Raw genomic sequence first — 11,900 nt, 5'->3', positions numbered from 1 at the left:
AGCTCACAAAGCACAACGCTGTACGCGATTTTGCAACTTGAAATTCCTTTCCCGCAACATGAGTTACCGCTGAAATAGCAAACACGTCCGCCCCATGTACAATATACATGAATATACATGGACGCCACGTTGGCGAGATGATAACTACCTTGCTTGGTATACAGGAAATCGTGGGTTCGATCGCGACCCCGATGCCTGTATATTTGGAGTTTGCGTGTCTTTCTCCCCGTGGTCGCGTGGATTTTTCTCCGGGTCCTCCGGGTTTTCCCCCTCCACATTTAGAAACACGCGTTTAGAGTATTTGGCTGCTATATATTGCCGCGTGATAAGCCACTTCGTTGAGCTATCAATTGTGGCCAGGTCGCTTCTGAAAAAGAGCTGTATAGCGAAGTGGGGCATTATCTGGTCAAATAGATTTGAATAGTTTTTTTGTAAAGCAGCCGTCACATGCCCCATGGGTGGAAAAAACCCGATTTTTTTCCAGCGACAGGCATCGGGTTTTTTCTTTAATACAATTAAACCCGATTTCGCGGAATTAAAACCTGGTGTTATGAATACGAAACTCTCATCCAAGGCTTAGGCTGCTTCCTCGTCGGTGCTGTTATCGTACTCGGGGGGGCCGTCGGGCACGGGGTAGTCGTAGAATGCGGCGGGCAGGTTGGTCTTGATGAACACGAGCTTCTCCACAATCGTGGGCGCCAGTGAGTTCCTTAGCTTGGAATGGATGAAGCCCATCGTTGAGAAGTTCCGCTCGGATGCCGCAATTAGAACCAATTAACCCGGATTTCTCCCAATCTCAGATGATCGGGTTTAATATAAAAAAGACAATTAAACTCGATTGTAAAAAACCCGACTGTGCCACCCTTGTGCCACACACGTGTCTATAACAATACGGGCACGGCACCGAGCTCTTGCTGATCAACGCGACCCCTGATTTCTGCCACAGGGGCTGTGAGATTTGCACAATTGGCCCGAGGCAGGGTACGCCCCGCGCCTTCCTCACGCGTGTACCGGACCGGCATCGCGCGACGGCAGATCGCGGCGACGTGAACCTCCCGAATGGCAACCGCGTGCATGGCGCAGTGACAGCTGAGCAGGGCGGCTATGATGCTGCACGTGGCGGCCTCTAACCCAGCACCTGTGGATGTAGCAGGGAGGGTCGGCAGATCACCACACACCCACGTTGTGAAACTCCCTGCCTCGCGGACAAGAAGGCAGTACGGCAAGTGGACTAATCGCCGTCTGCGCACTCCATCTGTGTTGGCCCCTCTCGCACGCGTGGGGGTTTTTCTCCGGGTGCTCCGGTTTTGTCCCACTAATCTCATTATATTCAGCGTGGCAGGACCCTCCTAAAAAAGTCCTACGACTTGGTATGACTTTCCACCCACACGCTCCTCCTGAAAAGAGTCTTGAGACTCGGTGAGGCTTTCCTGGGTAAACCAAGCGTAGTGATAATAAAACAGAGCATATTTTAGCTTCATATGAGCGATGGGCAACGCCGATTACAATGGCAGGCCCAATGTACAGGACCTCGCCTGCGGAATTACATCCTGGGCCAAGTGCCACTGCCGGCGTGTTCAAGCACGTGCACAAGCGGCGCCCTGCATTATACATGAAGAGCCATGCATTTTACTCACACGCTGCTGTAACGGGACCCCCTTCCGTGAAGCGGTAAGAGGAGCCGCTTTTGTGATGAGTTCATGACGTATGTGCAATCGTGGTGCAAGCAGTCGAAAGGCCGTGCCGAGGGGTAAGTCGGCAAAGCTGAGACAAGGTCTTCACAACGTGTTTATTTTTCTTACAAATCCCACCCCCTCCCCAACAATTTACAAATGAAGAACGACGGCTTGCAAATTCTCTTAAAATGTTACCTTTTACAGTCTCATATTCCTAAAAAAAATTATACTACAGTCTTGACAAACTTTGAGTGGTTGAATTCGTTGACGAAAATAGACCGCGTGTGTGTGCATGAACTTGAGCTCGATGCATTCATCTATTAAATACTTAATTCATTTATCTTAATACTTGTCACCAGCCACTGCCTCAAAATTATCTCATTCTCATACTAATGCAGCACAGCAGCAGTTTCTGTAAAATGTTATTGGGTTCTAAAGCGTGCCCTATGCTGGATCAGCATCTGCCAATGTTTTCACGACTGGCTCCTGTCATTATCTCTGCAATACATCTCAATAATATTACATTTTACATTTTTAAAACCGTTTTTGTTAAATCGGGAGTTTGGCTCAGCCAATCGTCCTTCCAAAGTGTAAAAACGAGCACCACTTCTGCGAAGTTAACAGTGGTCATCTAACGCAGTCAATGGACCCCACCATGAAAAAGTGGAATTTCCAACACTGGTCCAGGGCTGCCAATCATGGAGATGGATGCTGCCCCAATGCTCGAGCATGGAGACACTTTAAAGACTTTCACCACAGCTTTAGAAACATCCCCATAACCTGCCGCGGCGTGCCCACATGGCATCCTGCCTTTGCCTCTTCTCGTCAGTCGGTACATGGCGGCTGACGTGAAGTATGCGTAAACGTCCGCTACTTCCCATCTCTGGCCATGGCGATCGCCACTTCCTGAAGATCTACATTCTTGCCTTGCAAGTTCCCGCTTGTTGAGGCCGTCACTGCATCTCGAACATGGGCAGCCTCGACTTCTTGATCCTTCCAGATGGCAGTGCAAGACCATTGATCGATGGGCGCTGCGGTGGCGAAATGTTCAGTATCTCGCCTGGGATACAGGTCGTGGGTTCGAACCCGACGCCTGTATATTTGGAGTTTGCGTGTCTCTCTCCCCATGGTCACGTGGATTTTTCTCCGGGTTTTTCCCTCCACATTTAGAATCGATATGCATCTCGAGTTTTTTGCTGCTATACATTTCCACCTGATGAGCCACTTCGTTGAGCTATCATTTGTGGCCAGGTCGCTTCTGAAAAACGAGCTGCATAGCTCAGTGGGCCTTTCCTGGAAAAATAAAATAAAAAGTTCAGTTGAAATTATTGTTGGCCCTCGTTCTGATTAATTGTCCAAACCAAAGAATGTGTTTCCTTACCTGTGGCAAATTCGTGAGAGGCCCCTTTCATTTTTCTTGTTCGCATTCAGTATCGAGGGGAAAAAACAGAGCCACCTCCAAAACGTGACATGCACAACCGGAAACCAGGAGCGGTCAAAACGTGGGCTGCTTTCCACCTTCCGGCACGGGACCACCCCACACACATTTGTGTTGGGAACCGTGATGTTGTTTTGACCTCGTCTAGAATTAGGCTGAATCAAGTTGACAAGGAGAGCAAATGCTCCGAAAAACGTGTCCCACACAACCGATCCGTCATGGCACAACAGCTCACAACGGATGACGACATCAACCGGCAGTTGTCTAGAAAAACAAAATCACAAAAGCATTACAACGCTCCCATCAACCCCAAGTGAGCCGAGACTGACCAGCATTACATTCCAGTAAATTAACGTCACAGTAAAACAAATAAAAGTAGCGCACAGTCAGGCATGCCTGTCTGCTCTATCCACTATTTTTTTTTATAATTGACATGCGAGAGGGGGGAAAAAAACCCATTAAACTGCTTTTGCCCCTAAAGACAATTAATGTTCTCACTTTTGGGCCAGGTTTGTTCTTTGCACGCATTTCTACAACCGCTCTGTTTGTACTTAAATGAATAAAAAAAAAACACTTTTTGGTTTTACTTTCTCAACAATTAAGAATTGTGACGATGGCTAATTTCAAAAGCTAGTGTTCACGCCCCTTGACGGTCCAACCTTTCCACACATCCACCAATCTTTACTATTCAGTGTTGCTATGATACGATGTTAACATTGAAAACAATAACGTCAGTGTAGCACGTGTGCACAATACGTACATGAAGTAAAAACGTAATTCTTCTCTACCTTGCAAACCAATAATCGCAACAATTAAGTCTCACTATGGCTCAATAAAACTTCTGCTCTGTCAAATTTCGGTCCACGTCACGACGCTCACTGCTCTACCAGCTGGCGTACAGCCACGTGCCAGCTCATGCAAGCTCCCCTGCTCAGCTCGCTCACTTGGTCCAAAACTTGGGGAATTTCAGTTAAAGTAAAAACAAACGTCACAAGTGTCTCCCTGCTAAAATGAGATGGATTGGTTTGTGCCGTTCATTTCCATGATTTTGGCTCTGAGCCAGTGGCGTCAATTCCACATCTCTATGAAAGGGGCCCGTGTTCTCCACAGGCTCCGATTTAAACTCACAATCTTACGATTGCGGGGTCAAAGTGCTCAAGCCACAGGTACCGCACTACAGCAGAAATCGCAATGAGAACTCTCGTATAATGGAAGGAAAAAAAATAGTTAACAGTGCTTTTAAGACCAATTCAGCGTATTCACTATTAAGTAAATGCAAACCGTAATAGGATGAAGTTGAGGTTGAAAAGACGCTTAACATTTGCGCACGAATCACCAAGGCACCTTCAGACTTGAACGTCGCAACAAGAAATGCAAGTGGTAGCCAGTCCACAACCCGTGTTTTGCTTCAATCCGCCAACTGGTAAACCGAGAAAGCCAGAGCGTGGCTCTGCACCCTGGGCTGGGAGCATCCGAAGACAAGCATCCGCTTCCCATCAGCGTCCGAAGTAAATTTCTCTCCAAGCGCCCGCGCGACGCACGGATTCTCATCACGCCCACCCCGTGCCGGGTGCGAGTGCTACTTCTCCGCCGTCCTGAACCGCGCGGGCAGCTTGTGTCCTCCGTAGCCCAAGCGCCGAGGCGGCGACGACGTGGCGAGCAGTGGGGTTCGCGCGTCCCTCCTCGCCGCCGCCGCCGTGCCCGCCACAGGACTAGCCGCCATCGGCGTCTCAGTCGCCGTCTCGTCGCCGTGAGATCGAGCTCCGTTGGCCGCGCGTCCGTGCGGACCCAGCGACGGCACGGGTCCGTCCACGTCCGCGTCCGCGAGCAGCCCTTGATGGCGGTGGCGGTGGCGACGGTGGTGCGGGGACGAGCGTGGCGGTGCCGTCTGTTCTCCGCGCGACTGGTTCGAGGTGGGGGGCGCCTGGCCCGGAGTCTGTGGCGTCGGCGACGGCGACGATGGCGTGCGGTCATTGCCGGCCGCCGCCGCCGCCGTCCCCGCGTAGTTGACAAAGGGAAGGTCCCGCACGGTGGCCTCGAGCAGCGACGACAGGCGCTCCATGACGCCCAGGAAGGAGGCGGCGACGCCGGCGGCCGCCTGCAAGTGCGGCTCCAGGAGGCGCATCTCGTCGGCCTGCAGCTCGCGCTGGAACGCGAACGACGCCTCCTGGCTGCTGCGCTGCAGCCGCAGCAGCATGCGCTCCTGCGCCCCGAGGTACGCGCGCTGCCGTGCCGGCAAGTCCCCGGCACCCGAGCCGTCGCTTGAGCTGCCGTCGCCGCCGCTGCAGGGCCGCGGTGCGGGGGTGGCGCCACCCAACGACGTGGAGGGAGCCGCACTTTCGCCGGTCACATCGACGTTCGACGTCCAGCCCCGTGGGACGATGCATGCGGTGCCTGGCAAATAGAAGTCAGAGGCTAAGGATGTTAAGCGTTTCCCTGCGAACAACTTGTCAGAATGACGGCGTTGGGCGGGATGGAGCGATTAACCATTTTCCAATAGCAACCAGAGAAAAAACTAAAATAACGTTATTGGTATCGAGACTCCCACAAGGCCATGTGGTCGTGTCGCTACAGTTCTCCGCGGTGAGTACAATGTCTTTAAAAACAACGGCGCTACTACGCTTCTCTAGATAAAATGAACGCTAACCGCTTGCACGTTGCGGGATTCAGCGGTGAACAGAACACCCACCCTGCCACTTGCAGACATCTCGGAAAGGGAAATAGTTAAATGTACGCCCATAGCAGCGCTGGAAATGAATGTCACCTCCGTGGGATCCGCTTGGCACTCGGCTCAGGAAGGGCGCGCGACGGAGACCCACTCTTTGATTTAAAGCTTTCGTGACTGCAGGGATTAATATTCTTGGTTCTTTCGGTAAAGTCACGTATTATTTTATTATTTCCCTTCTACGTGACTTTACCAAAAGAACCAAGAAACGGAGACCCACTCACCTGCTGTGTCGCCCTCAAAGTTGCACTGGGGCGAGTAGGATTCGACATCACCCTCCACCTCCTCCTTCACTCCCTGTGCCATGTCCATGTGATCCGTAAACCCTGCATCCAATCCCCGTCAGACGCGAGATAAATAGATGGGAGCCTCTCCCCCCATTCTTGCTGTTCATCCCTGACAAGCATCCAATAGCAGCATGGACAGAAGTGACCAATGACAATTGAAGGATATTTTACCATCAGGCATGGAACAATTCACTCCCCTTCACGAGGTCGCGATTCTAATCCACACGTATGTATTGTACGCTTGTGCATGTATGTTTGTATACAGTGTATGCGCCCTGGGTTTGGCGATTCGTTTTTTATTATTATTTACAAATATTTTTTTACCAATTTCATCTCATGCTATCGACATCACATCAAGATGCAAAGAATCCATCCATTCAGATCTCATGACATGCAGTGCAACCTACATGTTAAGAGAATGGCCCACAGAAGTGGATATCACAGACCTACCTCCGAGATGCCTTCAAGTGACCCTGGTCCAAACAATAGCGGGCAGCCCTTTTCCAACCACTCTGCCGTCGAGGGTGTAATCTCCATCGCATGATGGCGAAACCGATATGTTTAATACTCCAGCGCTGGATTGAAGCCAAATTAGGCGCAGAATAAAGTTTTATGCGATGGGCTTTTAATAGTAATTGGCGATCAGGCTGAGACCCATCAACTCCTTACACACAGGGGAGGCCGGTTTAATCACATGCGGCCGCCTGGACTCTAAACCTGGATCTCAGCCACGCCAGCTCAGCACTTGGACCTCTGGCCGCCTCTGGCGATGAATGTCTCGTTAAACTGATCGAGTGCGGCCACGAGTAACATACTGCGACTCACCAGACACCTCCACTTCCGCGAAGTACGGTGGAGAACAAGACTTCGACTCCATGGCCTCCTGCTTGAAATTAGGCTCCACGTGGTCTTCCTCACGGAACTCTGTTCAACGTCGCGGGCAACACATCAGCATCGCCAATTCAGTGTACATTTTCCCCGTCGGCTCTCAGGCGATGTGTTCTCATCATCTGCAGCTGTTTTGCTCATGTTCTGCCATCACCAAGTCAAAAAGGGTCTTTTCACCTTTACAACCCCTCAGCTCCAAGAGAGCCCCCCCTCTGGGCAAACACACGCCCTCATCCGCGTAACATTCCTTCCACACCACCTGGTATTATTAGAATACCTTAGCTTGGCTCCTAGTGCTGCCCATTATATTTTAACCATGACCCACCAATAATCTCTGTCCTCAGCTTGGTTGAGCAAGATAGTTTTTTTAGAGAAAGTGGATTTGTGAACCCATCTCTGTGGACTTGTGGGTGCTATCCTGTCATGTGAATGGTGAGTTCTCCGTCAGGGTATATCAGTGTCCTTCCAGATAAAGCAATTTACTAAAACAATACAGTCGACTAAATCATCACAATCCAGGACCCTCCAGAAGTAGTCTTGAGACTCAGTAAGGTTCTCCTGGACAAATGGATGACATTATTTTTTAACTGGCGACCCAGCATCACCACAAAACCATAGGACATAAATAAAACTGTAAGTGTCTGGTGGTACCACTCAGATCATGGGCTGGAGTAGCAGCTGCCTGTGCTTAAACTGGGTTCTTTGGTGAAACGAGCTGATGGTCTCAGCCTGGAATTGTTTTTTTAACATTATCATACAATTCTACAGTTAAATTGACAAAATTCTACCTCTGAGAATTAAAATATTTTTTTATACCGTACAGCAAACATTACTCTTGGCGGCAGAGCGAGTAGGAAAGTGTCGTCTCCTACTGTGTGGACCAGTGGTCACGTGATGAGATTTCAGACGCAACTCTCTGATATTCCACGGACCATTCTGCAGCATGCAGCATTGCCCTGCTCTGCGAGGGATCCGAACCGATCCTTCCTCTCTTGACATTACACTGACAGCACAAACGAGATGGAACCGAGGGAAAAGATTAAAATAGAAACTCAAGCCGAGTCCGCACCGTAGCACCGTCGCTCGTCGGTCTCCACGTGCCGATCACCAGCGACGCCAGCACCGTCGCCCTCCCGAGTGATGGCCATGCACGGCCGCCCTCCGATGATCTCGTTGATCTCCTTGAAGTAGGCGAAGGCGCCCTTGCCGCGGTCCCTCGCTCCACCACCTCCAATGCCACCGCCACCTCCCCCGCCACGCTCGCGAGCCCTCCGCGCCATCAGGTAGCGCGCCTTGAGGTTCTTCCAGCGCACGCGCACCTGTGTCAGGGTCCAGCAGGCGATACCGCGCTGGCGTAGCAGCTCCATGACGCGCAGGAAGAAGGGAGTGTTGCGCTGGTTGCGCGCGTCCATCGCGCCGCCCACGTTCATCTGCTTGAGGATGGAGAGCAGCGCCAGCGTCTCCTCGTGGGTCCAGCGAGTGCGCGACGTATCGCCGCCCTCGAAGCGGCCGGGTGCCGGCATCTCTCTCGAGCGCTCCATCGCCGCCGCGTGCCACGGGCCCGCAGCTCCCGCCAGACGCGTCCTCAATGGCCGATGCCCATTGATGTTCGTCTGCGGCGGTTTGTATGCGCGTTATCTTCGTCTGTATGTTATCGTCTGCGTCTGTATGTCTACGTCGTGTGGATTTTTGCGAGTGTATGTCTGTGTGTGCCCGTATCTCTATGCGTCCGTGTACATGGACCGCTGCTGCAGTCGTTCGCGCACTGCACTATGATCCCAGTGACATGGGATTGAGTTTCAACCACGCACTACAACAGCGGCACGTGCTACTACCCCAAACTTTGCCGAGCCTCCTCAAATGAATACCTCGCGATGCACCTCAAAGTCAGCACGTGGAAGGCAGAGGTGGCCACGTGTGGCTCCTTTCACTTGGTTTAACCAGACTTCCAGTGATGAGATGTCCTACATTTGTGTGTCCACGTTTTTCACAGCCGTAGTTACATTTGATAATGAACCATCCTACCGGACACCGGTCACTACTCACCATGTTGCATCTGGCTTCTAATACTGCTCTCCGCACCTAACACTGCAGTACTGTGCCGTCGAGAATTCCTACAGCACGTTGTTCTTGTAAAATCACAGGTCTTGTGTTGTAAAACCGGTCAGCCTAAAGTAAAAAAAAACCTCATGTAAGGCGCAACAAAGCTACACAGCATCACACCCACACCTCCCAGGCGTCTCAATAGCAGTCCAAATGTTAAGACTCCTATAACCCTATCCGCACTCCTCTCTCTCTCGCTACAGTGTGAACGAGTCTGTGAGAAGGTGACACCAGACACTGCCATGCAAAAGGGGGAGGACATTAAATAATGCAGGGCGTGGGGAAAGTGTCGCCCAGCCACGGTCCCGAAACGTCGGCTCCTCTTCTTCCTCCTGTGCCTTCGTAAAATAAGTCACCTGTGCCAACGATGCATCGATCGTCGGCAACCGCTGGCGTTCATCTCCACAGCCACGGAACGCGGCGGAATTATCCCCGCAGACAGCCGCGTACCACACTTTGCTGGATTAACCACGAGGGATCTGACGCTTTAACCGCAGCTCGCAGAAGAGAATGCGGCGACTGGAGCGTGGACTTTAAAACGACACGGACAACGCTGCCCCCAACTTGCTTCGGCACATGCAGTTGAGCGGGAGGCGGGTAGGTTCGACTCCAGGCAGCGGTCCGGTGTTGAGCACAAAAACCGTGACTTAGATCGCCACTTTTAATGTCACTTTATCTCAACCACTATCACCTCGTGTACAATGTTCTAATTGCCGTAAAGCGCTTTGCAATAAGGCGTTATGAAATATATACACGTAGGATAAATCATTTGTGACGATAACCCCCTTTGGGTGATTATTCCACATTTTTTTTAAATGTGTTAAAACAAAGTCGCGTTAAAGGGCTGCGTTCTGCTGCGACACGAGGACAAAGGACGCAGCGTGGCAGGCCACGGATCCGGTCCAAAGGCAGCAGCCACCACCACCACCACCCACCCTCTCAGTCCGAGATGAAATCCAAAACACCGCCACAGCGGACACAAGCCATCGTACTTCACCAAAACCCTCCCCCCCACCACCACCACCACCACCACACACCGGGGCTCGCACGCCGCTCCACCCAGAGCCCCCCTCTGACGAGCGACGACGTTTCGGCACCACCCCGCTCGGTGAATGCTGGACGGCAGCGAGTGGATTAATCCGGATTTCGAGGTAATCTCGATTCGATCCACAGCTGGCGGCGACTCTGAAATCGACCGATCCGGGCGCCGGCGGTGGCGTGGAGCTGAATGACAAGTTGGAGACGCAGCGAGAGTCGCGTTCAGTCGACGTTGGTGTTACTTCACGTGTCCCCCGTCTCCCTGTGTCTCGTTCAATCCCCTGTGTCTCATTCAATCCCCTGTGTCGTTCAATCCCATGTGTCTCCCTGTGTCTCGCTCAATCCCGTCTCTTTCAATCCCCTGTGTCTCGTTCAATCCCCTGTGTCTCATTCAATCCCCTGTCTCATTCAATCCCCTGTGTCTCGTTCAATCCCCTGTCTCATTCAATCCCGTCTCATTCAATCCCGTGTCGTTCAATCCCATGTATCTCCCTGTCTCATTAAATCCCGTCTCTTTCAATCCCCTGTGTCTCGTTCAATCCCCTGTCTCATTCAATCCCCTGTGTCTCATTCAATCCCCTGTGTCTCATTCAATCCCCTGTATCTCATTCAATCCCCTGTGTCTCGTTCAATCCCCTGTGTCTCGTTCAATTCGCTATGTCTCATTCAATCCCCTGTGTAGTTCAATCCCATGTGTCTCCCTGTGTCTCATTCAATCCCGTCTCATTCAATCCCCTGTGTATCATTCAATCCCCTGTCTCATTCAATCCCCTGTGTCTCGTTCAATTCCCTATGTCTCATTCAATCCCCTGTCGTTCAATCCCATGTGTCTCCCTGTGTCTCATTCAATCCGCTGTCTCCCTGTGCCTCGTTCAATCTGGTCTCTCGTTCAATCCCCTGTTGTCTCCCACCGTCTCAGTCTCCCCGTATCTCCTTAAATACGCAGTGTATCTCAGTCTCCCCGTGCCTTGCTCCAGTCTCCTTCTGTCTCAGTGTCCCCGTGTCTCAGTGTCCCCGTGTCTCGGTCTCGCCGTATCTCCCTCCGTGTCCCCGTGTCTCGGTCTCGTCGCGCGTTATCACCGCGGCCGCGTGCTTACCCCCAGTTGCTACGCGTTTCCTCCACCCCGCTGATGTCAGCGAGGGATCTCCCACTCACCGATGTCTGCTGCTGCTGCCGTGAGGAGTCCCCCTCTCTCTGTCTCCCCCCCTCTCTCTGTCTCCCCCCCCCGCTGCTGCTGCTGCCGTGAGGAGTCCCCCTCTCTCTGTCTCCCCCTCTACTGCCGTGAGGGGTCCCCCTCTCTCTGTCTCCCCCCCCTCTCTCTGTCTCCCCCCCGCTGCTGCTGCCGTGAGGAGTCCCCCTCTCTCTGTCTCCCCCTCTACTGCCGTGAGGGGTCCCCCTCTCTCTGTCTCCCCCCCCTCTCTCTGTCTCCCCCCTCTCTGTCTCCCCCCCCTCTACTGCCGTGAGGGGTCCCCCTCTCTCTGTCTCCCCCCCTCTCTCTGTCTCCCCCCCCTCTCTCTGTCTCCCCCCCTCTCTGTCTCCCCCCTCTCTGTCTCCCCCCTCTCTGTCTCCCCCCCTCTACTGCCGTGAGGGGTCCCCCTCTCTGTGTCTCCCCCCCGCTGCTGCTGTTGCTGTGAGGGGTCCCCAATCCTCTAACGCGGGGACCTCGCGGGCTCCATCCTCTCACCCTCACGGCGTGAACCCGGCTTCGCGTGACTTCCGCTTCCGGTGCACGGGCGCCTCGATT

At 52.6% G+C, this 11,900-nt stretch overlaps 1 protein-coding gene across 7 annotated transcripts; it reads right to left on the bottom strand.

Annotated features, from left to right (window-relative positions):
• Positions 1 to 1,775: 1,775 nt before the first annotated feature.
• Positions 1,776 to 11,368, bottom strand: LOC144728313 (uncharacterized). Of its 7 annotated transcripts, none has more exons than XR_013587506.1 (7): positions 11,253 to 11,365; positions 9,061 to 9,183; positions 8,084 to 8,627; positions 6,952 to 7,050; positions 6,064 to 6,165; positions 3,058 to 5,529; positions 1,776 to 2,969 (listed from the first exon to the last, which is right to left on the bottom strand). XR_013587506.1 is itself a non-coding variant. In XM_078607663.1 (7 exons), the coding sequence occupies exons 3-7, from the start codon at positions 9,061 to 9,063 to the stop codon at positions 4,694 to 4,696; spliced, it is 1,584 nt and encodes a 527-aa protein (XP_078463789.1). In that variant the 5' UTR covers positions 9,064 to 9,183; positions 10,155 to 10,341; positions 11,253 to 11,365; the 3' UTR covers positions 1,776 to 4,693. The 7 variants fall into 7 exon arrangements, 5 of the variants coding, with proteins under 5 accessions (XP_078463789.1, XP_078463788.1, XP_078463786.1 ...); XR_013587507.1 differs by having other exon boundaries at positions 1,776 to 3,378; positions 4,396 to 5,529; XM_078607663.1 differs by adding an exon at positions 10,155 to 10,341 and having other exon boundaries at positions 1,776 to 5,529.
• Between the last annotated feature and the right edge of the window lie 532 nt (positions 11,369 to 11,900).

This window comes from Lampetra planeri, chromosome 28, assembly GCF_965212315.1.
Source record: "Lampetra planeri chromosome 28, kcLamPlan1.2.h2, whole genome shotgun sequence".
NCBI lineage: Eukaryota > Metazoa > Chordata > Hyperoartia > Petromyzontiformes > Petromyzontidae > Lampetra > Lampetra planeri.
The sequence above is the reverse complement of the archived record's forward strand: the minus strand, read 5'-3'. Positions and strand labels throughout refer to the sequence as shown.

Coding starts and splice junctions, on each gene's coding strand:
- LOC144728313 (XM_078607662.1), bottom strand. Junction 7,051..8,083: donor CGACGAGCGACGGTGCTACG/GTGCGGACTCGG, acceptor GACGTTGAACAG/AGTTCCGTGAGGAAGACCAC. Junction 6,166..6,951: donor CGCGGAAGTGGAGGTGTCTG/GTGAGTCGCAGT, acceptor GATTGGATGCAG/GGTTTACGGATCACATGGAC.